This window comes from Mixophyes fleayi, chromosome 9 (assembly GCF_038048845.1).
Source record: "Mixophyes fleayi isolate aMixFle1 chromosome 9, aMixFle1.hap1, whole genome shotgun sequence".
In the NCBI taxonomy this organism is placed as follows: domain Eukaryota; kingdom Metazoa; phylum Chordata; class Amphibia; order Anura; family Limnodynastidae; genus Mixophyes; species Mixophyes fleayi.
In genome coordinates, this window is record NC_134410.1 from 91,428,806 (window position 1) to 91,453,286 (window position 24,481).

Below are 24,481 nucleotides of genomic sequence, written 5' to 3' on the forward strand. Positions count from 1 at the left end.
AGAATGCCAGGGGAGCTATTCTAGCTTGGGGGATCCTGGTGTACAAGACATCAGCGAAAAGGGCTCTGGGCCAGGTATTGTGGTGCCGCTGGATGAAACCCTACCAGGACAGGGTCGGCGTGGGCCAGTAACCCATGCTGGGCGACACCATAACTGTTTTGCTAATCGGTAGTGGTAATATTGTGGGAGGATAAGACTCTGAAAGAGACAGAGATTTACTTTTGGAGTGTGGACTGGAAGAGGCTGCTGGAGGATACATGTTACCATTTACCCTGTAACTTGTGAACGTCTTGTGGTGCTGTGCTGTCGTAATAAAGTCCTATTTTGGATATATTCTGGATATATTCTGGTCTACCTGAGTGGGTTGAATCCCACAGAGGGTAACTGCCACCCCAGCTAAGGGTGGTATCCTCACAGTTTATATGCTCTTTTGGGTGATTTTTTTTTTTGAGTTGCATGTGTTTTTAGTATACTTGCTCCCATAATTAAGTTGAGCCTGATATGACACATATGTCAGTGGCTGGCTACACCCACTTTGAATATGAAGACATTGTTTCATCAGTCATCCCCTGATAAAACTGGGGTGAAGTGCCAGAGAATCATGTCTGGACTACACTAATCATTGGTATTTTGCTACTTTTGGACATTGATCTTTAAACAACAACTATAGACATCTCTGGGATTTACTTTACTGGGTGCCAGTTGGGAGCGTTATTTAGCTTGAAAAGGATCAATCATCTGATTGTCTTCACAGTTTACAACAGTGGATCCATATTTAGCCGTTCTTTACAGAGATGCTAATTATAACCACACTAGGTTGAAGTCCTGACTTTCTATATCCTAAGATCAGCTATTCACTTGAATCATTTTACTGCTATGTGAAGATTTTTCTATACTCAATAGAAAATATTCAATACTGCTCCCTGGTGTCTGCTCAAAGGCACTGCATGACAATTGGCAATCTGACTGCTGCTAGATGTTTCTGAAAACCTTATGCCAGACTGCTACTTTTTATTAGGGACTTAAATCTATAACTTTGCTATTAATTTGTACTTGTGTCTACCCTCCAAGAAGATGATGTTTATGTTTTAATGTGTGTCAATGTAATGTTGGAAGTATATCCTTGATTAGCATAATTCTCAGATTATTCTAATTCTCTCTATATGTTGTAATAAATTTGATTAAAAATATACCACGTTCCAAGTATATAAAAATTCATTGTTGACCTTCCCCTCTATTCTCCCACAATCTGTACACCTTCTATTTGTTATCTCAAGTGTTTTACCCTCCTTTGTCTAACATGTTCTTTTGTCCTCTAAGTTGTCTTATTTCTTGCTTGTTTTACCCTTGGATCTTTTCTATTGAAGTGTTTCCCTCTCCCACTTGTCCTTTTTTATTGTATTGCTCTTTTTCATGGCAAGAATGAGCCACCACAGGACAGGTCCAGGCCCAACAAGGATACTTAAACAAAAAAGATATTTAACCTCTTCAGGGATACTGGCATATATGTGTACATTTACTTTTATTTAAAAATAATTAGTTTTAATCACAAAACTCTTTGAAGTTTGAATATATATCTATAACTAAATCGTTCAATATAATCAATATTAAAATCTAGTTATTTCTTTTAATTCTTTTTATCTATATCACATATAGCCTACATCAGCACATGGCCTGTTTGAGCCAGACAACATGCTGTGCGGTTCCTAAAAGTTTATTTAGGTGTCAAAACTCTATCCCAGGCCAGGCTATATCTCACAGCAGGAGTTCTTTGAAGTGGCCACAGGTGACACTGCTATCTTCTCACACTGGAATGTTCAGAGCCTTCAAATACAAATACAACAGATCTTCTGTCTTCACATTTTACACTGCAGTAGTTCAACTTATCAATGGATTCAATTAATATACCATATTTACACTGCAGTTAGGCCTTATCCCCCGCAATTATGTGATGGGTTAACTCTTATACATAACTGTTTTTTATGTTCATGACCCTACATTTTAAATTTACCACCCTCTCCAATGCAACATTGTTTTGCCCAGGTGCAAATTTGCTTCTACCTCAAAATCAGGCCCATAGTGCTCATGCACACAGTGACTGAGTGTGGGAATGTGACAGGTCTGTCTTTGATTCTGTAGCTGGCTGTGCTCTGATTGGCTCTAAGAGAAAGTGAAAGCCAGTCAGAGCTAGCAATGTGAAAATGGTTTGAGGAAATCAAAAGGTTCCTACATTATAAAAAACAATAGTGAAATACGAGATGACTACAACAATTTATTTATTAAAGTTCGTCCACTGTTGGATATGTTGTCCAAAACATGATGTTGCCAATGCAACGGCAAACAGTACTTAAAATCCAAACTCCAAAAAATGGGGCTTCAAAGTATGGGTGAGGGCATCGCAAGACAACTGTCTCAAAATTTAAAATGGACCAAAAATTCAACACCACGATTACATAAGTGGTGTGAATGATAATACTGTGATAAGACAATGTGAAGGATTAGAAGATTAAAAACCACAAGCTGTATCTAGATAATAATTTTACCTGTATTCTTATCATTATAAATCTGATGACAAAAGGAATTTTTGTTGCTGGTACCATTAGACGAAACAGAATTAAATATTCTGATGCCAAGCTCTTCAACTCTAAAATTTAGCAAAATGTGGTAGAGGATCAATTTTGGCAGCCACATCAACAGACAATGTGACAATTCTACAGTGGCCAGATAATAATATTGTTCATATGATCTCTACATGTGCAGGAATAGAACCACAAGACATCTGCAGATGAAACAGAACACGAAAGGAGTATGCCCAAGTAACAAGGCTGTTTGCTGTCAACCAATACAACAAGTTTATGGGGTGGGAGTAGATATGTGCAAGATAGGATGGTTGCTCACTATCCTCATGCGATCAATTATAAAAAAAAATTACCATAGAACTGGCTTCCATTTTCTTAATGTTTCTATAGTAGAAGCATGAATCCTTTTCAAAAATGGCTATAGATCAAAGCGTGAATTGCAGCAACAATAATTCAAATGGGTGAAAACACCAAAAACAGGGTAAGGCCTTCTAAATCTAATGTGGAAACACCACCATAAAAAAGCAAAAAGTTTGCAGAAGGTTGTATCTGAAATAAGAGTGTATGAAGTTGGACATTTTCCAAAACAAATGAATCTTAAAAATCCTTCATCCACAATGCCACAACAAAAACCGTACCAGACACACTTGCTATATTTGCCAAAAATGCAAAGGTTCCGTGTGTACAGAATGTATGGACCCAATTCATACTTAACGACCACCACATATGTGGGCGGTTCATTTTTCTGGCTCATCGACGCATAAATATCTTGAATGGTATTAACTTTTCACTAATATGAGAAATATTTTTTTATTACATATTTGTAAAGTTCTAAATTTGTCCCTGAAGAGGTTAATTTAGCAATAACAATCACTTGCAAAAGGAGCAAACAAAATATTAAAAGGGTTGGACAATGCACTACAAACCAGTTTCCCCTGCACTCATGTGACAGGCAGCAAAAATACCTAATTAAAATTTCTGCTTTCATTATTTTCTTAAACGCAGGTTTTCAGTTGCATACATTTGCAAAATACTCACCTAAAAGGTGCTTCTGTCATACGTTTAGAAACTGAGCCTTTTGCTATTAGATTAATAGTAATTAAGGTCAGATATTACAAGGCATTTTGTACAATTCACAAATGTATATTCTTAAGTTCCTGTTTCTTGAGAATTGATGAATATGTTTGACACTATTTTTGTATCACAACAGGTTTTGTGTCATTTGCCTCCTGCGTTGTCCTATTTTCTTTTGCACTAGCCTTGTTGGCTGCTTCACGCTGGGGTCACATAAATGTGTATGTGGTGATATGCTCTCTAGTAGACTCACTCTCTGTGGCATGTGTGAAGGGTCTGGGTATTGCCATCAGGGGCTTGTTCTCAGGGATGCCAGTGTATAAGGATCCCCTTGGATGGCTCCTTCTTCTATGCTTGTGCATCTGCATAACTGTCCAGATACACTATCTCAACAGGTGACTACTTTATAACTTTATTTATATCTGGCCTAATTTTTACATATGTTAGACTTGTTTTTACTTGTCCTCTTTTCTCTACAGAGCTTTGGATGTATTTACTGCCTCCCTGGTGACCCCAATTTACTACGTCTTGTTCACCTCTTCTGTACTTGCATACTCTGCTATCCTATTTGAAGAATGGTGCCACCTCAGTGTGGAAAGTGTGGTGGGGGCAGTCAGTGACTTTACCACAATTGTTCTAGGGGTTTTCCTTCTTACATGCTTATCGAGATTTCCCCCTACCCTTTTCACTACTGCCCATCTATATGAGTAAGGGAGAAAAATCAGCTTAGTAGGGAGGAACCACCCTCATGGAAAGCTGCTTAAAGGACAGTAAATGCTCATTGAAAAGGCATGCCACTATTATCAGAAAAAACATAAGTCAAATGCTATTGCCTATCTAATTATTTTATGGATTGCAGTATTTTGTTTATTTATTATTGCTGTTTGCAAAGCAAGTCATTTTTGTGTTGTTTTTAATTCGGACAGTGGAAGTGAGGTCATTGTCCATCTAGAAGCATCTCCTTAAGGGCTCAGTCTGATGAGTGATAAGACAAAGGCAAGTGTAACGCCCCCTGCGGGGAAAGACAGGGACAGACGCAACACAAAAGAACTTACCTTGAAAACGATGGTCACCTCCAGTCCGCTTCCGATTTCCCAGCTGCGATCCAATCCCAGCAGATCCGCAGCCGCAGTCACCTCCAATCACGTCCCTCTGCTCTGCGCAGGAATCTCAGTTTGCCACGCCATCTTTCGCCTCTTTCTCCGGGTCTTCCAGACCCTCCAGCCGGCGGCGCCTCTTCTCCAGTTCGGCGCTGGATCTCCTGTTGCTGCTGGGGCGGGGGCGCTCTCAGCCCTTACAAGGGCTCCCCGCCGGCGATCACTGCTTGATTGTAGTCTTCGGGCGGCAGGGTAGCTCACGGCCCTTACAAGGGCCCCCTGCCGCCGCTGCCGCTGATCCTGTTGCTGGACGTCTTGAAGAGACGTCCTCCCTCTTCTCCGCCGACGGACTTCTGTCAAAATGGCGCCACCTGGCGACTTATATAGTCGCCGGTGTGATGTCAACAGCCGGCGCGAGCGCTGATTGGCTCGCGCCGGCGCCAATTTTTTGAATGGCCGGGCGCGAGCCGCGATTGGCTCGCGCATCTGGCCGCTGATTGGCCAGTGGGGAAAGATGAGCCCTGATTGGCTCATCCTTCCCCCGCGCACAAGACCTGCAAGTAAGAACTCATACTTACCGCCGCTGGATCGATGGACGGGTGAGTAACCTTCTTTCTTCACCCGCTTGCAGGGCTCAGCTACCAGAGGACTCTTCACCCCCTTCACGGGCACCAGGCACATCTTCAGCCCCTCCAGGGGCATAGCGATGGGGGGCATCTTCGCCCGCTTCTCGGGCACCATCTCCACACAAGTTTGACACATCGCTTATCTGAACTAGCCCTTACAATATAGATCCAATGTTTTGTACAAAATGGTCTGTATTAAATAGTTTTTAGAAGAGCTGTGTTGTTTTTCACAAGGGGAAGCTGCAGCCAGCTAAAGTATTCTTTTTTATAATAGTGAAATAAATTGAATATTTGTAGCAGTTAAAGTAATCGATATATTTACATATGAAATTGGGAATTAGTTGCTCATGGGCTGTTGCCATGTTTTTGTCTGTCTTTAACTTTGGTTAATCGGATCCACATCACTTGATCTACACTGCATAAATAAATAATCAGTCAATTATTATGGGATGCTCATGGAAGGCCAGGGAACTTATTAATTTGGCTGTTGAGGCCTTCCTGTGTAAATCACCTTAAACCAAACAACAACAAAAAAGCACCAAGTAATGTACATTTAGTTAAAAATATAAAATCCAAAAAATATGGCAAAAAAAAAAACACACGAAAAAAGCTCCTAGGTTAATAAGAAAAGTATTATTATTATTATTATCATGTATTTGTTAGGCGCCACAAGGTATCCGCAGCGCCGCACACAGTACTAACAGTAGACTATACAGGGTGAAACCATACAGAACAATGAACAAAAAGTACCAATACTTCAGAAACTCCGGCTAGTCATATGCAGTAAAGACGGAGCGGAAGAACAGGTATGGAGACAGGAGGGGAGGGGGCCCTGCTCATACGAGCTTACATCCTAAGGGAGGGTAAACAGACCAGGCACAAGAGGAGCCAGTTGAGCAAGAGGAGAGAAGGGAGGACAATCTAAAGGAAGAAGATGGGGGTTAAGTAGATGGTTGGTAGGCTTTAAAAAAGTATTTTAAAAACATTCCCAATTTGTGATAGAACCTCAATACAAAATGTTATAAACATGAGGGTTAAAACTGCATTATAAAGGGTAAGTATAGCAAATTAATCATCCCCATTAGTGTAACATAAAAACTAACATTTACCCAGAGAACGCAACTAGCGGACAGTGAGATGAACTGCCACTTGCCCCCTCTGCATATTATTGACATACCATATACCGCTTGCACCACTGAGGACTTAGCGGAATAACACAGCATCCACAGTGAGGTACAAACAGCAAATTAAGAATATGTTTTATTTATTTTCAAATGTTTGGACTATCTCTGAGCTAACAGCATTCAGTTCTTTATGGCTGTAGGAACATTCATGCGACATATGTAGCTGTTCCTGATCTCAGTGTTATTTGTTACACGAATGTGGATGATTACTTTGCTATACTTGTTCTTATAATGTAATTTTAACCCTCATGTGTATACCATTTTGTATTTAGGTTCTGTGACAAATGGTGACTGGTTTTATATAAATGTATTATTCTATATTAAACTAGGAGCCTTTTCAATGTGTTTTTTTTTTCTGCCATATTAATCAGGTTTTATATATATATAGAGCGCGAGGGGGTGAATGAAAAAAAACAATTGAATTGAGGGTTTTGTTTTTTTAAACGCACGCTCGAACAGGAAAAAACGAGCGCTTTTTATTTTTTTTTTTTCGAGCGCGAAATTTTAACGCATCTCGCTAACAATTGAATACCCCCCTATGTGGTGGAACATTTTTGTTTGGTGTTTAGCTGCGGATGGAATTCCAAGTGGGAGAAGGAAAAATCTGGGAGAGACCGGGATGTCAATCTGCAGAATCTGAGATGCGAAGTTCCGTAGTTCCAACCAGAATGGGGCAATCTTGGGGCACTGCCACCAAATATGGTGGAAGGACCCTTCTGACGATCATCCTCTCCAACATGAGCTGGATGAGTCCGGAAAGATTTTTTGTAATCTGGTCGGGACCAAATACCATCGATAAAGAAGCTTATAGGCATTTTCTTTCAGCTTCACACAGATTGAACTAGAGGCCGTGTTGGCTTTTATTTCATCCCAATCTTCCCCATCCAAGGGACCCTCCAGATCCTCCTCCCAGGCTCGCTCATGGGAATCCTGGGTGTCTGAGTCAGGTACGCTCAGCTCTCCATATAGCCGAGATATAAGGCCATTGGTAGAAGATCGCCGGAGGAAAAGTGACTCGAATGAGGTCAACGGCCTGATTCTTAAAGATAATTTAGTGGTGGAATGAAAGTTTCTTAGTTGTAGGTATTGAAAAAAAAAAGTGTTGGGAATATTGAATTTGGTTTTTATGTCTTCGAATGAGGGAAAAGAAGCGTCTGTAGTGATATTATTAAGATAGTAAACATTGTTCCTTTTTCAAAAATTTAAAGGACGAGACTATACGACCTGGCAGAAAATCTGGGTTATCAAAAAGAGGAACAATTGGACTAGGAGCCGGGGCAAGATTAAACTTAGTGTTTACCCAGTCCCAGATAGAGAGGGAATGCGATACAATTGGGTGATTAAGAGCGGACCGGGGAGCCACAGGAGAGAGGAGGCGGAGGAAATACCCAAGCTTTCGGTTTCGATCGAGACCCAAACTCTGGAGGAGCCCGGGGAGTTCCATAAAATACATTGGGCAAGTTGCGTTGCCAAGAAATAGTTTTTAAAATTGGGGACTCCCAGTCCGCCCTTCCGCGTCGACCTTTGTAGGACAAGGAGCCGAACTCTTGGACGTTTTCTACCCCATATGAATTGTGAAGTGTAGTGTTGCAAAAATTTGAATACATAAGGGGGGATGCGTATGGGAAGGGCTTGAAAGAGATATAGAAACCATTCATTTTAACTGAATTGATTCGTCCTATCCAGGAAATAAGGTTTTTACTCCAGGTTTCTAAATCAGATTTAATTTGGGATAGTAGTTTAGGATAGTTAGCTTGGAAAAGCTGACTATATTGTTTAGTTATGTAGATACCTAAATATTTTATCTTTTTATGGTGCCATTTGAAGGGGAATTGTTGAGTGAGAGAAGATCTCACACTTTCTGTAAGATAGAAATCAAGAGTTTCTGTTTTTTGTGGATTGATTTTGTATCCCGAGATGTAACTGTAGGTTTTGATGTCTGCAAGAAGGGGAGGAAGAGAAACAGCGGGATCTGAGAGAGTCAAAAGAACATCGTCAGCATATAATGATATTTTATGTTCGGATTTCCCTGTTTTAACTCCGCGTATCGCCCCGTTAGATCGGATTTTTGCCGCTAATGGTTCTATTAACAGGGCAAAGATTAAAGGGGATAGTGGGCATCCCTGCCGCGTCCCATTGGAAATTGAGAAGGGGGAAGAGACGACTCCGTTGGCCACCACCGTTGCTCTAGGAGATTGATATAAAGCGAACAGGCCATCTAGAAACTTAGAAGAGAAACCCATTGACCCCAAAACTCTAGACATAAAGGCCCAAGAGATGCGATCAAACGCTTTTTCGGCATCAAGTGCCATGATCAATGACGGTAATTTACCAGAGTGAATAGAATGTATGAGGTCAATAGCCCATCTGGTGTTGTCTATAGCTTGGCGGCCTGGTATAAATCCAACCTGATCTGGGTGGATCAGAGAGGGGAGAAGAGTGTTCAAGCAGTTAGCTAAAATTTTGGCATAGATTTTGAGATCCACGTTAAGTAAGGATATAGGCCTATAACTGGGACAGGAGGTAGGATCTTTATCTGGTTTTGGTATAACAATGATAGTGGCCAAGGTCGTCACCTCGTTAAAAGGTGAAATCATTAAGATATTGTTAAATAAATCTGTCATATGTGGGGCAAGGTCCCTGGTAAATTTCTTATAATATTGTGCCGTGAATCCATCTGGGCCTGGAGCCGATGATGATTTCATCATTTTTATAGCCGAGATTGTTTCTCTCTGGGTGATATCCGCATTCAAGAAAGTGATATCAGTGTCTGAGAGATGTGGTAGTGAAAGAGATGATAAAAAAGATGTAATTTCTGTATCAAGAGATTCGACAGAGGCTAAGGTCTCGGGGAGATTGTATAAGGCTTTGTAATAATCGTGGAATTCTTGAGCGATTTGCACCAAGTCATACATAGGCTGCGAGTTAGAAGATTTTTTGAGTTTTGAAATCTGTCCTCGAGATTTTTTCTGCCGCAGTTTTTTAGCGAGCATTGAGTCAGCTTTGTCAGCCTTTTCGTAATATTGCTGATTTAATTTTTTGAGAGTATTCGCTGCTCTGCGAGAAAGAATTGCATTTAGCTGGCCTCTTACTGCAGAAATTTGTGTGAGTAATGTCGTGGATGGGTGAAGTTTATGTTGATCAAGAAGGGAGGTTAGTTCGGTCTCAAGGGAATTAATCTCTTGAGATGCTAGTTTTTTAGCTGCCGAACTTTTACTTATCAATCTACCTCGAATGGTAGCCTTATGGGCTTCCCATAAAATGCCTGGGGCAATTTCCTCTGAAGTATTTAATTCAAAATATTCTTTGATTGCGTACTTAGTTTCTTGACGAGTCGATTGGGCCAACAGGATGGAGTCGTCAAGACGCCAACGACGAGAACGTGGAGCTAATTTTATTAAATCAAGGGTGATGTGCACTCCGGCATGGTCTGTCCAGGTAAGCAGGGAGATTCCTGCGTCTAATATTGTTTGAGTGAGGGGATGAGAGACAAATATCATATCTATGCGGGAGTAACTACCGTGTGGGGCAGAGTAATGTGTAAAGTCTTTTGCATCAGCGTTTTTCAGACGCCAGGTGTCATGTAGCGATAAATTGCGTATGCATTTTAATAAGGACTGGGAGTCTTTTACGGAAGAAGTAGATTTTTCGGCTGGAAGAACCAGAGGACCTATCTAATGTAGGGTGTAAGATGGTGTTAAAATCTCCAGCGAGAATTATATGACCCTATGCAAGGCGCCTAATACGATTAAATACATCTGAGAAAAAGGCGCTTTGACCCTGGTTTGGTGCATATAGAGAGATAAGAGTGACCTGTTCAGAGCGGAGTGTGCCTATCAAAATCAGGTAACGTCATTCTGGGTCAGAATGTGATTTAGTTAGGAGGAAGGGAACTCTGTTGTGTATTAAAATTGCTGCTCCACGCTTCTTGCAATCCGCAGAGGCAAAAAACGTTTGAGTATAAAGCTTACTTTGGAGACGAGTATGCTGTCCTGTGAGGTGTGTCTCCTGGAGGAAAACTATATCGGCTCCCTCTCTCCTGCAGGCTCCCAAGACCACCGCACGTTTAGTAGGGGAGTTCAGGCCGTTGACATTAATCGAGAGCACTTTGAGCGCCATGGGTGTTGGAGATAGAGTAATTCCTATATAATATCAGCAAGAAATTTTTTAGAACATAAACAAATTGGGAACAGAAATAAGCATCAGTCCACTTGGTGATTTGAGAGAGGGAAGGGGAGCAAGGAAGGAAGCCACAGGTAAGAGAAAGAAGAGAGGAGAGATGAGAAGGAGGCCTAAATAGGCCATAACCCTCAGAGAGGAGAGCCCCTGATAGGGCCATCCTAGAAATAACACAATGAAAAAAATACATTGCAATACTAGTAAGGGTGCTTGTGGGGGGTGGTGAATTTAGTGAGGTATTGGTTGGCCACACGAGGGGCCGTGAAAGATTGTCCAGCTCAGTTGGCTGGTGTAACTAGAACATTATTGTAGTGAGTAATTGACCAGAGGGGGAAGGGGCGGTAAAAAAATTTAGGAAAATAAAGGAGGGATGAAAAAGAGGAGAAACAAACAAAAACAACACAACAATACAATCTATGATGTAGCGTCAAATCTGTAACAATGACAACAACATTACTAACTGGTGATGCCAAACCAGGGCACCAACAATACTGTTATGCCCTTGAATTCTAAATCCCATAAGGAGTATAATCTGTAAACTGTAAATAACCTGGTGCATGTAACAAAAGGCAAATCGGTTATTAGGTGCCCTTGGTGGTTGCCCAGTAGCTAAACGAAAAAAGACAACAGTGTTCTTGTAACCTGAAAAGATACTAGGTAATCAGTGTGTGAGAACCTGAGTCCAAAATGAAGGAGGATGGATCCTATTAAAGGCCTTCAGAAGTTCAGTCAGTCTGGAGCCGCAGGAGATCTTGCAGGCCATCGTTCCACCGTTGTCCAGTCAGGAGGAGGTGCTGAATCAGATCTTGAGGGATTACTACGTGTTGTAGATGAGGTGGGGTCTGGAAGAATCTTGAGTTTAGCAAGGATTTCTTGCCCTTGAGGTAAGGATTTGGCATATAGGATAGAGTTCCCTGCAAACACTTGTAGCTGGAATGGAAATCCCCATTATCTGAAGTTGTGTCGACGGAGTATTCACGTCACTGGCTGTAAATCTCTGCGTTTTTGGATAGTGGAAGGAGCCAGATCTTGAAATATCTGAAGTTGCATATCTTGGAAGTCGATCGTGTCTTTGGACCTAACTGCGTTAAGAATTTTTTCTTTCGTTTGGTAATAATGAAGACGTACGATGATGTCTTGCGGTCTTTGATCAGCAGTTGGTTTAGCTCTGAGAGCTTAATGTGCACGATCCAGCAGAATTTCGCTGTCTAGAAGATCTGGAAGCAAATGTTTGAAAAGGCTAGAGAGAAAGTCAGGTATGGAAGAGGCAACAACCAACTCTGGTACATGACGGATCCTCAAATTATTTCGCCGAGATCTATTCTCTTGGTCTTCCTGTTTCTCTTTCACCGAGTCCACCTCAGAGCGAAGCAGCGCTAGTTCTCGCTCAAAGGACGTTTGAGCTCGACACATATTATCCGTCTTTGATTCAAGACTGTCCGTTCTAGTGCCGAGAGCTGCAATTTCTGATTTGAATTCAACAATTGCTTTCTTAAGTTCCTGCTGGAAAGTAAGTTTAGTGTGATGCGCTAGGTTAGTTATAGCTGCCTGAACTGTGGGATCTATGCCCTTGTCCAGCTGAGAGGTGGGACTCGAAGAGCGAGATTGATCAGATGGCGGTGAGGAAGTTGACACCTTCTTAGAAGCGGATGTGAATATAGAAGCTGTATTTCCTCCAGCGTGCTTCCTGTTTTTAGATGTCATTATGAATGCAAGTTCTTTTCAAGATTTTAAAATCTGCTGTTTTTCTTTTTTATGTATATTTTGTTCCTCTCAGGTCTCAGAGGAGGAGAAAAATAAAGTTGGAGGGGGTAGAAAAGGAAGAAAGGACTCTGGTCATGTATGTAGAGATGGTTGAAGCATTCCGGTTAAATCATCTTGACCCCTCAGGCTCACGGGCTCATTGAAAATTTACATCAAATTTCTCGCTACTGTACAACAGTACATCAGTAAGTCATGGTTGCTGATAATATAGCAGGAAATATAATATGCAGATGTAATTTCTCTAAGAAGCCACTGTGAGTATGTGAACCATCTGATCTGTTCAATCGGATTGCTGACCCGAGCAGAGGTGGAGGTGAGCCACTTGGGAAAAGAAAATAAAGTACTCACTGTTCACTGAAGGGTTCAGGAGAACATAGATGATCCAGTCACGCAGGACCTATTACTTTTTGCCCCGGAGATCTCAGCACAGCAGATGCAGGGAGTCAAAGGGAGGAGACAGAAGGACAGCGCCGGGCCGTTCCGCTGAACACAGACCTCACTGCAGGTAACTTTCTGCAAGGTAATTCATCCAGGGTCACGAGAGGAGGCTCTCCAGGGCCAAGTCGCGGGAGCAGACACCCTAGCAGTGGTTGGAAGTGAGGCTGCCGTTCAAGCAGTGACTCTGCTGGCAGCGTCGGGTCTGATCACGTGGAGCTGGGTAATTGTGTCCTGTCCTGTCACTGCAGGCTCTGCTCCGGTGAGTGAGGTTTTTTTTTTTATTATTTTTTTGAAATTTTATGTAGGGTATTTGAGAGCCCAGAGTGTCTCAGGGCAAACAGCCAGGGGTGCACGCTCCGTCCTCGCTGGGTTGGCGGGAAGACAGGCCGCAGCTCAGTCTCTGTGTTTTGGCTTGTCCAGGGGTCAGAGGGCTGAGATGACCCGTATGATGTTAGGGTTTCTTATATTCCACACTTTTGTGGCCGAATTTGAGCATTTATCGCTCAAAAAGAGAGTTTTGGGGCAACGCTGTGTCGGAGCTGGTGTGGTGCACGTCCTACAGCTATGGCGTCCAGACCATGCCCCCAGGTTTTATATTTTAAATAATTAAATCTTTGTTAGTAGGCATTCTTTTTGTTTGGTTCAGTGTGGTCTTCAATTGAGCGGTGTGGTACTTGTAACAATTAAGGATATAGATGTAATCTAAGTTATAGAAGCGCCTAGGATTTTTTTTTTCTTTGTGGTAGAACTATGTAAATCACCTGTTACCATTAATGTGATATTCAGTAACCTATTCTAAATCTGTTTAGAGACTAAAACCTTATTTTTATTTTTCATTTGTATTTGCCAAGACTAAATATTAAAAGGAACTATGGATAAAAATATGTATAAAATCCAATCACATTTCCATTATTACAGAACTTTCCTTTTACAGCAGGGTTGTCCAACCCGACCCAGCACACCTGTAAATGTGGCCCAGAAGGCGTTTTGGTTGTGGCAAGGGGGCAGCGCTCTTAATGGGAAAAAAATCCTGCAAAAAAAAAAGAAAAGAAAAGAAACTACTTACCTTGCAGTCACGTCAGCTGGTACTCCGGCTCCCTCCCTTGTCTCCTCCTCCGTTCAGCGCTCGCAGTGAATGTCGGGCGTGATGTCATCACACCCAACATCCATTGCGGAGCGCAGCACAGAGGAGACACACGCGCGAGAAGAACAATCAGCAGCAGAGAATTGGAGAAAAGAAGAGAAGAGGACAGGAGAACAAGCCGATTAAAAGGTAAAAGATTGTTTTTATTATTTCAAGGGACACTGATCAGTGAATAAAAGTCACCTGGTCCTGGAGCATCATGGACCTTTTCTCCCTGCTACATACTTCTACTTGTATTACTAATGGGGCATTATATATTATTCTCTTTGGCCCATTATAAGTTGTTATCCCTTAACTAACATAGTGGTGTAATTATCAAAACAGGTCACAATTTGGGGTCACAGTGGTGTATATGTCAGGTACCGCAGGCCTGGTCAGGGCACCCTGATATACAATGCCTGGCTTAAATGATATTGCATCAAAACAATACAAAAAGTGATTATAGTATAATAACTAGAGAGGATTTTTTGAACAGGGCGATTGAAAGGTAAGTATAGGGGGATTTGGAAAAAAAAGTGATATATATATATATATATATATATATATCATGTTAACTATGTTTTCTATGTTTTTTTGGATGATCAGCTATCGTTATTGTTAGTGTATCTTATGTGCGGCCCAAACCAACTCGTCGTCTGCCAATGTGGCCCAGGGAAGCTAAAAGGTTGGACACCCCTGTTTTACAGCATCACCTTCTTTGAGAGAAGTAAACAGTGGCTGACATTGTGCAACTGAACTAGAACTATATTACTAAATGTTACACCTTAATCACTTTTAAGGGATTATTTTCAATAGTAGAATTTATAAATGAATCATTAAGGAATTACAGGTCTTAATTTTTGTCCTTTAACAATGCACAATCAGTCAATGAATATATTTAGGAAAGAATTTTTAAAATATGCTAATTAAAAGGTAGTTTGGCCAAGTTAATCATATTTAGCAAATGTTTTATTCATAGATCAGTCCAATATTAACAATTCTCTGGTTAAAAGTGCCACTTTCATCTGCATTTTATGGAGGTCCTATGTGTTACTCTTTATGTTTGCAAGCCTTTAAAATGCCTAATTTATTTTTTTATCCATCAGTTCCCAAAACTTACTTAAAGATAAATTGACTACATTTTTTTAAAACCTGAGCAATAATAACAATTAACACCTATCAAAAAATATATTTATATATATATATTTTTAATAAAAATTAAGAATTATTATCTGAATACCAATGCATTTTGAATCTACTGTGCATGAATATTTGACAATGCTTGTATCACTGTGTGGGCTGTAGTTATTGTTTTAGCCTAATGTTTTGGTCTTTCTTTCTTTTTTGCTGTTAAAGTGTAAAAAAAAAAAAAAAAATGCAATAAAATTTTACCCGATTTAAAAATAAAAAAATAAAAAAAATGAAATGACGAATTATTGATTCACTTATGTGTTGCCCCCTGCTCCAATATAATAGAAGCACCGATTGCCTTTCTGTACTGTCACCATGACTGCTATGCGACAACCAGGGCCTGATCAACCACTAGGCTGGCTGCAGGTATTTATTTATTTTTTTCATTCTTTTTTTTTTCTTCATTCATTTTTTTTTTCGGGGTGGGGGAGGGGGGGAGAGTCACCGCGGGGGGGGGGAGGGAAGGTCGCCGCGGGGGGGTGGAGGGCTCGACGATCAAAAGCGTTGGTGGTCAGTGGTTAGCAACACACAGCCAATCGCCAGGCTGCCTGTTGCTGTGCAGCAGACAGGAAGCAGGACGTCTTCACTTCCTATCTGCTGATCTGAGGAGAGGAGCGATGCTGGCACAACTACAGGTAAGTGAAGGGGGGGAACTGCCCTGCATATCTATAGGGAGGGGGGGGGGGACTGCCCTGCATATCTATAGGGAGGGGGGGGGGGAACTGCCCTGCATATCTATAGGGAGGGGGAGGGGAACTGCCCTGCATATCTATAGGGAGGGGGGGGAACTGCCCTGCATATCTATAGGAAGGGGGGGACTGCCCTGCATATCTATAGGAAGGGGGGGGGGACTACACTGCATATCTATAGGGAGGGGGGGGACTACCCTGCATATCTATAGAGTGGGAAGGGGGGGCTGTCATGAAAATCTATAGGGAGGGAGAGAGGTTGATATGTATGAAGGAGGGCAGAGGAGGGGGGCTGATATATGTGAATGGGGGAGTTTTGATGTGACGGGGGGGGGGATAGCTAAAGAGTGGAGGTAAGGAAAATAGCTGCAAGGGGGATGGATACAGGGTGGGAGGTAAAGAAAATGGCTGCAGCAGGGGTTAAGGAAAATGGCTGTGTGGGGGGGGGGGGGGGGGTTGTGGTTAAGGAAAATGGCTGCAGGGGGTATTTAAAAAATAGAGCAGCTTTGGGGGGCAGAATCTCATGATTGTGTGGTGGTCACATGGGTGGTCTCAGCAATCACTAGAATACTAAATATTAGTGAGATGGGGCTGGTAGAGGTTTGTATTTGATGGACAACAAATATTCAGATATTGCTTATATATGCCTGTCCAATGGGGTACTTTTAGCTGGCCATAATGGAGTGTTTTGTTTTAACTAAAGGGCCTAATCATTCAGGGTTTGCATTATAGTTCATTTTTGCATTTTCAAAACAGGCCGCCAACTTTCCAGAAGCCAGCGAGAGGATAACAAAGTTGCAAGAGAGAAGAGCAAGAACAGGTAAGAGACAATGGCACAATCTGTCTAAATTTGAATGCTGGAGAATACACCTGAACATCCATATTCAGGAGTGTTCCTATACACCTATATATTCGGAGGAGGGGGCACTGCGGTCGTATTAGCCTAAGGCGGCCAGAACCCTTAATCAGGCCCTGGCGACAACCTCACATCCACTTTTTTTTTTTTCTAATAAGCAGCAGCATTTGAGAGTAGGGAGACTCGGGGGCGTGGCTTGTGAGCCTATGATGGCGGACGTGCTTTAGCGCTGCTCTGACTACCACTTGCTCAATCTCCCTAAATCTGTGGGCATCTCATACCCAAAACACCCTGAGAATACCCATCGAGGTTTCTGAGACACCGGTACCCCTCTATTGGAACTCGGAGAAAGCCTCCGCTCCCTGCGGCGCCACAACTGAGGTGAGGCCTACATCTACTCCATCAGCCTCGTGGCCCTAAGTAAAACTCAGCTGGCTCCCCTAATCTAGCCGCTGTTCAAAGCCCCACCCGATTCCTGATCTCTGCTGGCTCCGAGATACCTGCCCGACCGTCAAAAGAGTATACGGGCGTCCTGTTACCCCGGCTAGCTCTCTTGGGAGTTCCCTCTATACTCCCCCTAATAACCTCACACAAAAAAAAAGGGAAAAAAATAAAATAAAAATAAATAACAAATTTTTTTATAAAAACAAAGAAATAAAAAGATTTAAAAAAATAAATAAAAAATAAATACAAACAAAATACAAAAAAACAAGGCGCTGGGGCGCAACCTTCATCGTACTGGGAGTGCCTCCTATGCAGAATTTGATGCCGATAAATCCCACCTGACCAGAGGCACCCTGATCTCCTGCATCTGACAGCGAATAAGAGAAATCAGATGTAAACCCTCGATGGGTTTTGGAGCCAGAGGGGTCAAGATGATGCTTTAACCATTTCCTCATATATGACCAGAGCCCCTTTTCTCTACCCCTCCAACCCCCCCTTTTTTTCACCGCCTCGATAGGAGAGGTCTGGGAGGAACACGATATATCCTAAACAACAGACCCTGAAATACGGGAAAGAATTTACACTCAAAATGACCTCTAAAAATAGGAAGCATGCTGGAGAAAATAAAGCTTCTATATTCACATCGGCTTCTAAGAAAGATACAGCATCTTTGCCTCCATCTGATCAATCGCGCTCTTCAAGTCCTATCTCTCAGCTGGATAAGGGCATGGACCCCACTGTCCAGGCAGCTATCACTAACCTAGCGCAAGACATCAAACTTACTTTCCAGCAAGAACTAAAGAAAGCAATTGTTGAGTTTAAATCAGAAATTGCAGCTCTCGGCACAAGAACTGATACTCTTGAATCAAAAACGGACGAAATATGCCAGGCTCAAACGTCCTATGAACGAGAACTAGCACTGCTTCGCTCTGATATGGACGGCGTGAAAGAGAAGCAAGAAGAACAAGAAAATAGATCCTAGCGGAATAACCTGAGGATCCGTCATGTGCCAGAGACGGTTGCCAATACTGCCATAGCAGATTTCCTATCCAGCCTTTTCAAACATCTACTTCCCGATCTACTAGACCAGGAGTGGGCAAACTCAGTCCTCAAGGGCTACCAACAGTTCATGTTTTTAGGATTTCTGTCTGTAGAAACAGCTGGGATAATTACTGACCCAGCCAAATAGATTAACTCAGCTGTGCATGATTAAAGAAATCCTAAAAATATGAACTGTTGGTAGCCCTTGAGGACTGAGTTTGCCCACCCCTGTACTAGACAGAGAAATTCTGATGGACCGTGCACATCGAGCCCTAAGAGCTAAACCAATGGCTGATCAAAGGCCGCGAGACATCATTGTTCGCCTGCATTATTACCAAACGAAAGAAAAAATACTTAATGCAGTTAGATCCAAAGACACGATCAACTTCCAAGATATGCAACTGCAGATATAACAAGATCTAGCTCCCTCCACTATCCAGAAACGCAGATTTACAACCTGTAACGCGAATCCTCCGTCAACATAACTTCCGATATAGATGGGGATTTCCATTCCAGCTACAAGTGTTTGCAGGGAACTCAATTCTATATGCCAAATCTCTATCTCAAGGGCAAGAAATCCTTGCTAAACTCAAGATCCTCCCAGACCCCACCACCTCTACAACACGGAGCAGTCCCCCAAGATCTAATTCAGCACCTCCTCCGGATTGGACAACGGTGGAACGACGGGCCGCGAGATCCCCCGCAGCACCAGACTAGCCATGTACATTTGAGAGTTGGGAGACTCTTGGAGGAAGCCTAAGGAAAAATAAGCCTAAAAATCTGAAGTGTCAGCAATTTCACAGAGGAGCTCAGTGTTTGGTTTTTCTGTGAGTTGGGGTGGGGACAGAGAAATCGAGGTCATTTTAGATTACTGTGAGATCTCAAAGGCCCTGCTCTCTTTTTCATAGCTACAGATCTAAAAAAATGAATATAACAATGTAGTGTTACAAAAAAAAAAGGTAGATATAAATTAAATGTTTAAAATATAGATAGATACTACTCCTTCCAGTAGATATCCCATGTTGCATAATAATTAGAACCATACAAGACAAATGAGGAATTTTCTAACATTATATCAATCCCTTCACTGGAGCTCATTTGCAATGTGCAAAACTACTGAGGCACAGAGCGAAACTCTCTTTGGAGGTGCTGTACACCTCGATTTGCACAAAAGGACATATTGACTGAGCAACATGGCAGTTTGTGGAGAAGCGAAAACTTGCACCAGCTGATGTCAGGAGTTGGAGAGAATAGCTGCATTGGTGTGTTTAGTTTTGCAGAGCAGTGCAAAAGAGTTTCTTGTGGAGCGATTATTGGAATGTGATAAAAAAGTTTTTTTGCTTTTTTTTTGTACATTCCATACTGTGCAGGGTGACTACTTCCACTTTGCAAAAGTTTAATATTTACTCCATTTCTCAGATGGTGGAGATCGGGTGTCGTCCTATGCAGTTAAATGGGACACATCTTGCGCGTCTAGGCGCCTTTCCCAACATGAATCAGACTTTCAAACACACAAAAGTGCCACATATAATAAAGACAATCCCTCTGTCTCCTCACTCATGATTACCTTAAGCCAAAAATAAGAATACAATCAAAGCAATTTTAGCGGAAAGAGGGTAAAGCTCCTCTTCACATTTTTCCAATTTTTGCAGAAAAAAAAAAGTGTTCTTCTAGTTTACGGAGGCTTATCCCTAGGATGAAGAATAGGCATGCAACTTGATGTGTAGTGGGTGGACTACATAGGCTTACAGGTGCAAAACCAAGGTCAGCTTTTTAAGACGCCAACCACTGAGTGTGAAATGACTAGTCTTACCTGGTACACATTTGATATTTTCATACAAGGTGATGAATAAAGGAGACTCTTTTATACATTGTGTAATAATGGTTAGTAAAATACAAATAACTGGCTTGTTTGAAAAACAACAAAAAATGGCGTGTACTATCGCTGGAATTTCCATTTATTGTACAGTCAGTAATTTAAAAAAAACAGTAAAGTCCTATCATCCAACATCAGTGTTTTGTGTGATCTTACAGATATCCTTTCACAGAGTCAAAACCTTAACAACCAGGTTAGGGTTTGAAAAGGTGTCTCCCATGCGATAGTGAGAAAAAGTCATCTATAAACACAGACATTTAGAGAAGGCAGATGTCTGAGAATGGTGTACACCACTGCGTAAACACACCACTGCAAGACAAACGTTGTTCTATGCCATCAGAATATTCAGTCCGTAAGGCTTTCTGAAAAAGATGCCCTGGATTTTTGAGTTTCCTCCAGTCTGTTCAAGATGAATTGGCTTGTGTCTATAAATCTCTCCACACAGTTCACAAAACAGCCTTCACATCGAGAATCCAACTTTGGTCCTGGCTTCTCCATACATTTTTCCTGAAAAGCAATAATTCAGACATTATTGGAAGCAGCTTCATATAACAGAATTGTGCATTTGGATGTAATCACTGCAACATTCATTAGAAACACTTGTAAAAACAATAATATATTCTTTAATCTAGGTTGACTTCAACCTAGAGTAAACAGTATTTAAAAAAAAATAATAAATCAGGTTTTCCTAGAGTCTTAAATTGTCATATAAATATTCAATGTCTGAGCTTTAGAACAAGAAGACAGCATTAAAGTGTACTTACCATGCATGCAGTTGTGAAAAAAAAAATAAAAAAATAGTACAGCTTTGGTAAAATCCTAATTACTATATAGTTATTAACACAGATATTATTGGGAACTTTTTTTTAAAAAACATTAATCCATAGAATTATGCCATTTGGGTATTAGTTAACCTAGCTGCTGGTGTAGGCAGAAGTTGCCACGATAATCTCATGTAAACATTCAAGTACTGAGAGTGAGTTTGAGTTGAGAGATCGCAGGATGTTTCCCATGAATACAATGATCATGCTTTTACCAGTACATCATACATTTCTGCCCAGAAAACAGATAACTTCTTGCTGGCATGTAAAACAGTCGATATATTTGCACTGCATGTAAATCCATGTTTGGGTAAACAGGTTGCATCCCGATTCTAAAAATAGCCTGTGAGGTGGTGTCTAAAACTGTATAAAAAGAGAGCCCTTGTAAACTGAAATGTATCATTCTGATGTTTCATCTGACCTGACCACTGATGCCTTTAATCAGTGGAACTGTCCTTCTCAGGACACTTGAGCGAAATAAAAATCACTCTGCTTCAAAACCCTACTTCACAACTTCTTCAATATTACTGTACTACTGTGACCTACAGATTAGACCCAAAATCTAATCCGTTTCCGGCTGTCTGAGGTTTGGACCCAACTCTCCAGTACCACCGCTCTGCCGCTACATAGCAGCTCTGGCCAGTGTGATAGGCCAGGGGGGACCCATCCACAGAACCCTGATCCAGAGTAAGCGGTCAGTGGTACCAGCTTATGTGTACCAGCACCGGAGTACACTAGCAGCGACAGTTATCCAGAAGGAAAGTGGTTCTGGATGCCATAAAGTGGTGGCAACAGGCTCCTTCTACTGCAGCAGGAGGGTCGTATTCGGAATAACGTAAGGGAACGGTGGCAAAGCAAGCCCAGTCGGTTCCCAGCAACAACAGACAGGGTGGCATAGGCGGTCCATCCTGTCACAGATTTCTGGTGGCAGCGGTGGGATAACTGCAGACGACTTTTCGTGCACCAGTCGGGAGAGCATTCATGAGAGGAATAACCAGCCAGGAGAACGCACAAGAGGTCTGATTACACAGACGTGTCCAGGGCAAGCCTCACGACTCTGTGCAGTGCCAAGGGCACTGACATCAGCCATTCACCAAACAGGGCAGAAATGAGAGAGGCACTGAGGGAGATACACAGACAGCATGATACCCAGTTGAAGGAAACGGATGGCGGCAGCGGCCTAGTTGACGACTGGGAGCTAGGTACCCTAGATGCTCAGACAGCAGAGATCCCTGCTCAATAGCCTGCAGCAACCTCTACCCAGCCTGACCACACCCACACTACCAGCCCCTCTGTCCTATGATGGGCGCAGGGCTGGCGGGCTAAAGATCCAACTAGCGGCCTTAGGGCACAACGCATCTGCAGCTGAGCGGGCAGAGGTCATCGAGGCATGGCGCCAAGATGGAAGGGCACCAGCCTTGCAGTCCAGGGGGTAGGCGCCCCCTAGAGGATCAGGACTGTCATCTCTACCTAGCCCTAACTTTGAGGACTGTGTTGGCAATATTGATGAGCACATGCAGGTATTTGAAAGGACCTGCAGGCTACACGCTGTACCCAGAGAGGAATGGGTTAAGCTTCTGGTGCCCACACTGCAAGGACGTGCAGTGGAGGCCTACCGTGGGGTGCCACAGAGGACTGTGCAGACTATGATATAGTGAAAAGGGCACTCCTTAAACGGTACACTATTACCCCAGAGACCTATCGTCTGAAGTTCAGGAACCTTACAAAAGGACTTCCATGCCACTCATGAGGAGTTTGCCAACCTGCTGCGGGAGTCAGCCAGGAAGTAGGTGCGCGGAGCAGATGCCCAGACCATCGAGGAGGTAATAGACTTGATGTGTCAAGAGCCGTTTTTTAGCGACGGTGCACATTGGAGGCGAAAGAATGGGTGCTAGACAGGAGACCAGCCACCCTGGAAGCTGCTGCCCAGTTGGTGGATCAGTATTATGGCAGTGAGGCCACACTGGCAAAAGCGCCAGGCTCAAAGCCAGCACCAATGTACTGTACAATCGGGGACACCCCTCTTCTACTCACCCCAAAAAGTACCTAACCCTTCGGCTACCACTCGCCAACCAGCGCCGCACCCTGTCCCTGGAAATTATCAGATATCATCTGAGCCCAGGCTGGAGAAGTAGTGCTACAACTGCGGGAAAATCGGTCCTTTAAGGATGGACTGTTCCACATCCCCAGCACCCCAGATTCGTGCCCCTAATCAGAGTCCTGGGGCCCAGCTGACTTGCTTAACTGGTGAAGGTGAGCCACTAGAGACTGTTTCCACCCCTGCCAGCCCAATAGAGTGTGGCGTGTCTGAAGGTGACTCAGCGGAGAGAGTCACCTGTGTGTCCAAAAGACCACCCCCAGAAACATGTGGCTGAACCTGCAGCCAGTTCAAGTGGGACCCCTGCAGGGTGAAGGACAGAGACTCAGGGGCCTCAATTACTGTTGCGAGTCCCCATATTTATGATCCTGCTGTAGCAGTTTGCTGTACCTGTAGCAGGGTGTATCTGGACTGTGCTGATGGCCAGGAGTTGCGAGATGTTGTCGTTATGGATAGCCTCCCAACTGATGCGATTTTGGACAACGATGTTGGGGGTGGAATTGTGACCGCATTTCTCAACTCTATTATTCTGAGCCAAGCTGCTAAACTTCAGTCTTCAGGATCTACACCTGCATAACCCAGCCCAGAGGAAAAGACTGCACCTGCTATTTCTTCCAGAAACAGCCAGCCCTTTGCCTCTGGAAAGACTACATTCCCCAGCAACGCAGAGGATGTGGTCTCTTTCCAACCTGATCTTGGGGGGGTGCCCGGTGATGCTCCTGTCCCTAGCAGTATGTCAGCTCCAGCGGTGAGAATAGCAGATCACAGTGACCTCCCTTTGAGTGACCCTAATCACCCCAACATAGAACCCTCTGCAGTGTATTCTGACTTGGACGTTAGTGAGGGCCGAAGGAAAGATTTCAGGGCAGCGCAGCTCTCCGCTTCCTGGGGAGTGTGACCTGGCGTATACGGTTGTTGTACTGTGTAGCTAGGAAGGTAGATGGGGATAGACCAGTCCAGGAACAAGTTCAACTGGTGGTACCATGGTGCTTTCGTGCACAACTAATGTCAGTTGCCCATGGAATCCCTATGGCAGGACACCAGGGAAGTGACCGAGCACTGAAGCGCCCGACACAGTACTTTAAGTCACAACTGGAGGAGAATCTTATTGAATACACACATCACTTAATGACAATGGAGAAACATCTTAATGTCTGGGAGGCACATAAGTGTTTGATCAGGAGAATGTGTAGCCAGCTGGGAAGTTTCCTCAAAAAACAGGACAAAAGTGACTTATCTCAATCTATATACGAAAAGCTGAAAGGAAATAAACCGCTTGCATTAAACAAGATATTAGAAAATAAGACAAAATTGGGTTTTGGCATATGTAAAAAAATCTAATTTCTATTCACACACACACACAGTGGTCTTAATTTTCCTGGCTGCACTTTCTCAAATGGT

At 42.8% G+C, this 24,481-nt stretch overlaps 1 protein-coding gene and 1 pseudogene across 1 annotated transcript in view; one reads left to right on the forward strand and one right to left on the reverse strand.

Moving 5' to 3' along the window:
• LOC142101847 (magnesium transporter NIPA2-like) overlaps positions 1-4,383 on the forward strand; it is a 66,528-nt pseudogene extending 62,145 nt beyond the window's left edge.
• Positions 4,384-20,225: 15,842 nt separating this feature from the next.
• The window catches only part of TIMM8A (translocase of inner mitochondrial membrane 8A), a 30,222-nt gene continuing 25,966 nt past the window's right edge, over positions 20,226-24,481 (reverse strand). Inside the window, exon 2 of the mRNA XM_075184670.1 lies at positions 20,226-20,668. Coding sequence (XP_075040771.1) covers positions 20,507-20,668 — 162 coding nt within the window. The 3' untranslated portion in view covers positions 20,226-20,506. The remainder of the gene's footprint in view (positions 20,669-24,481) is intronic.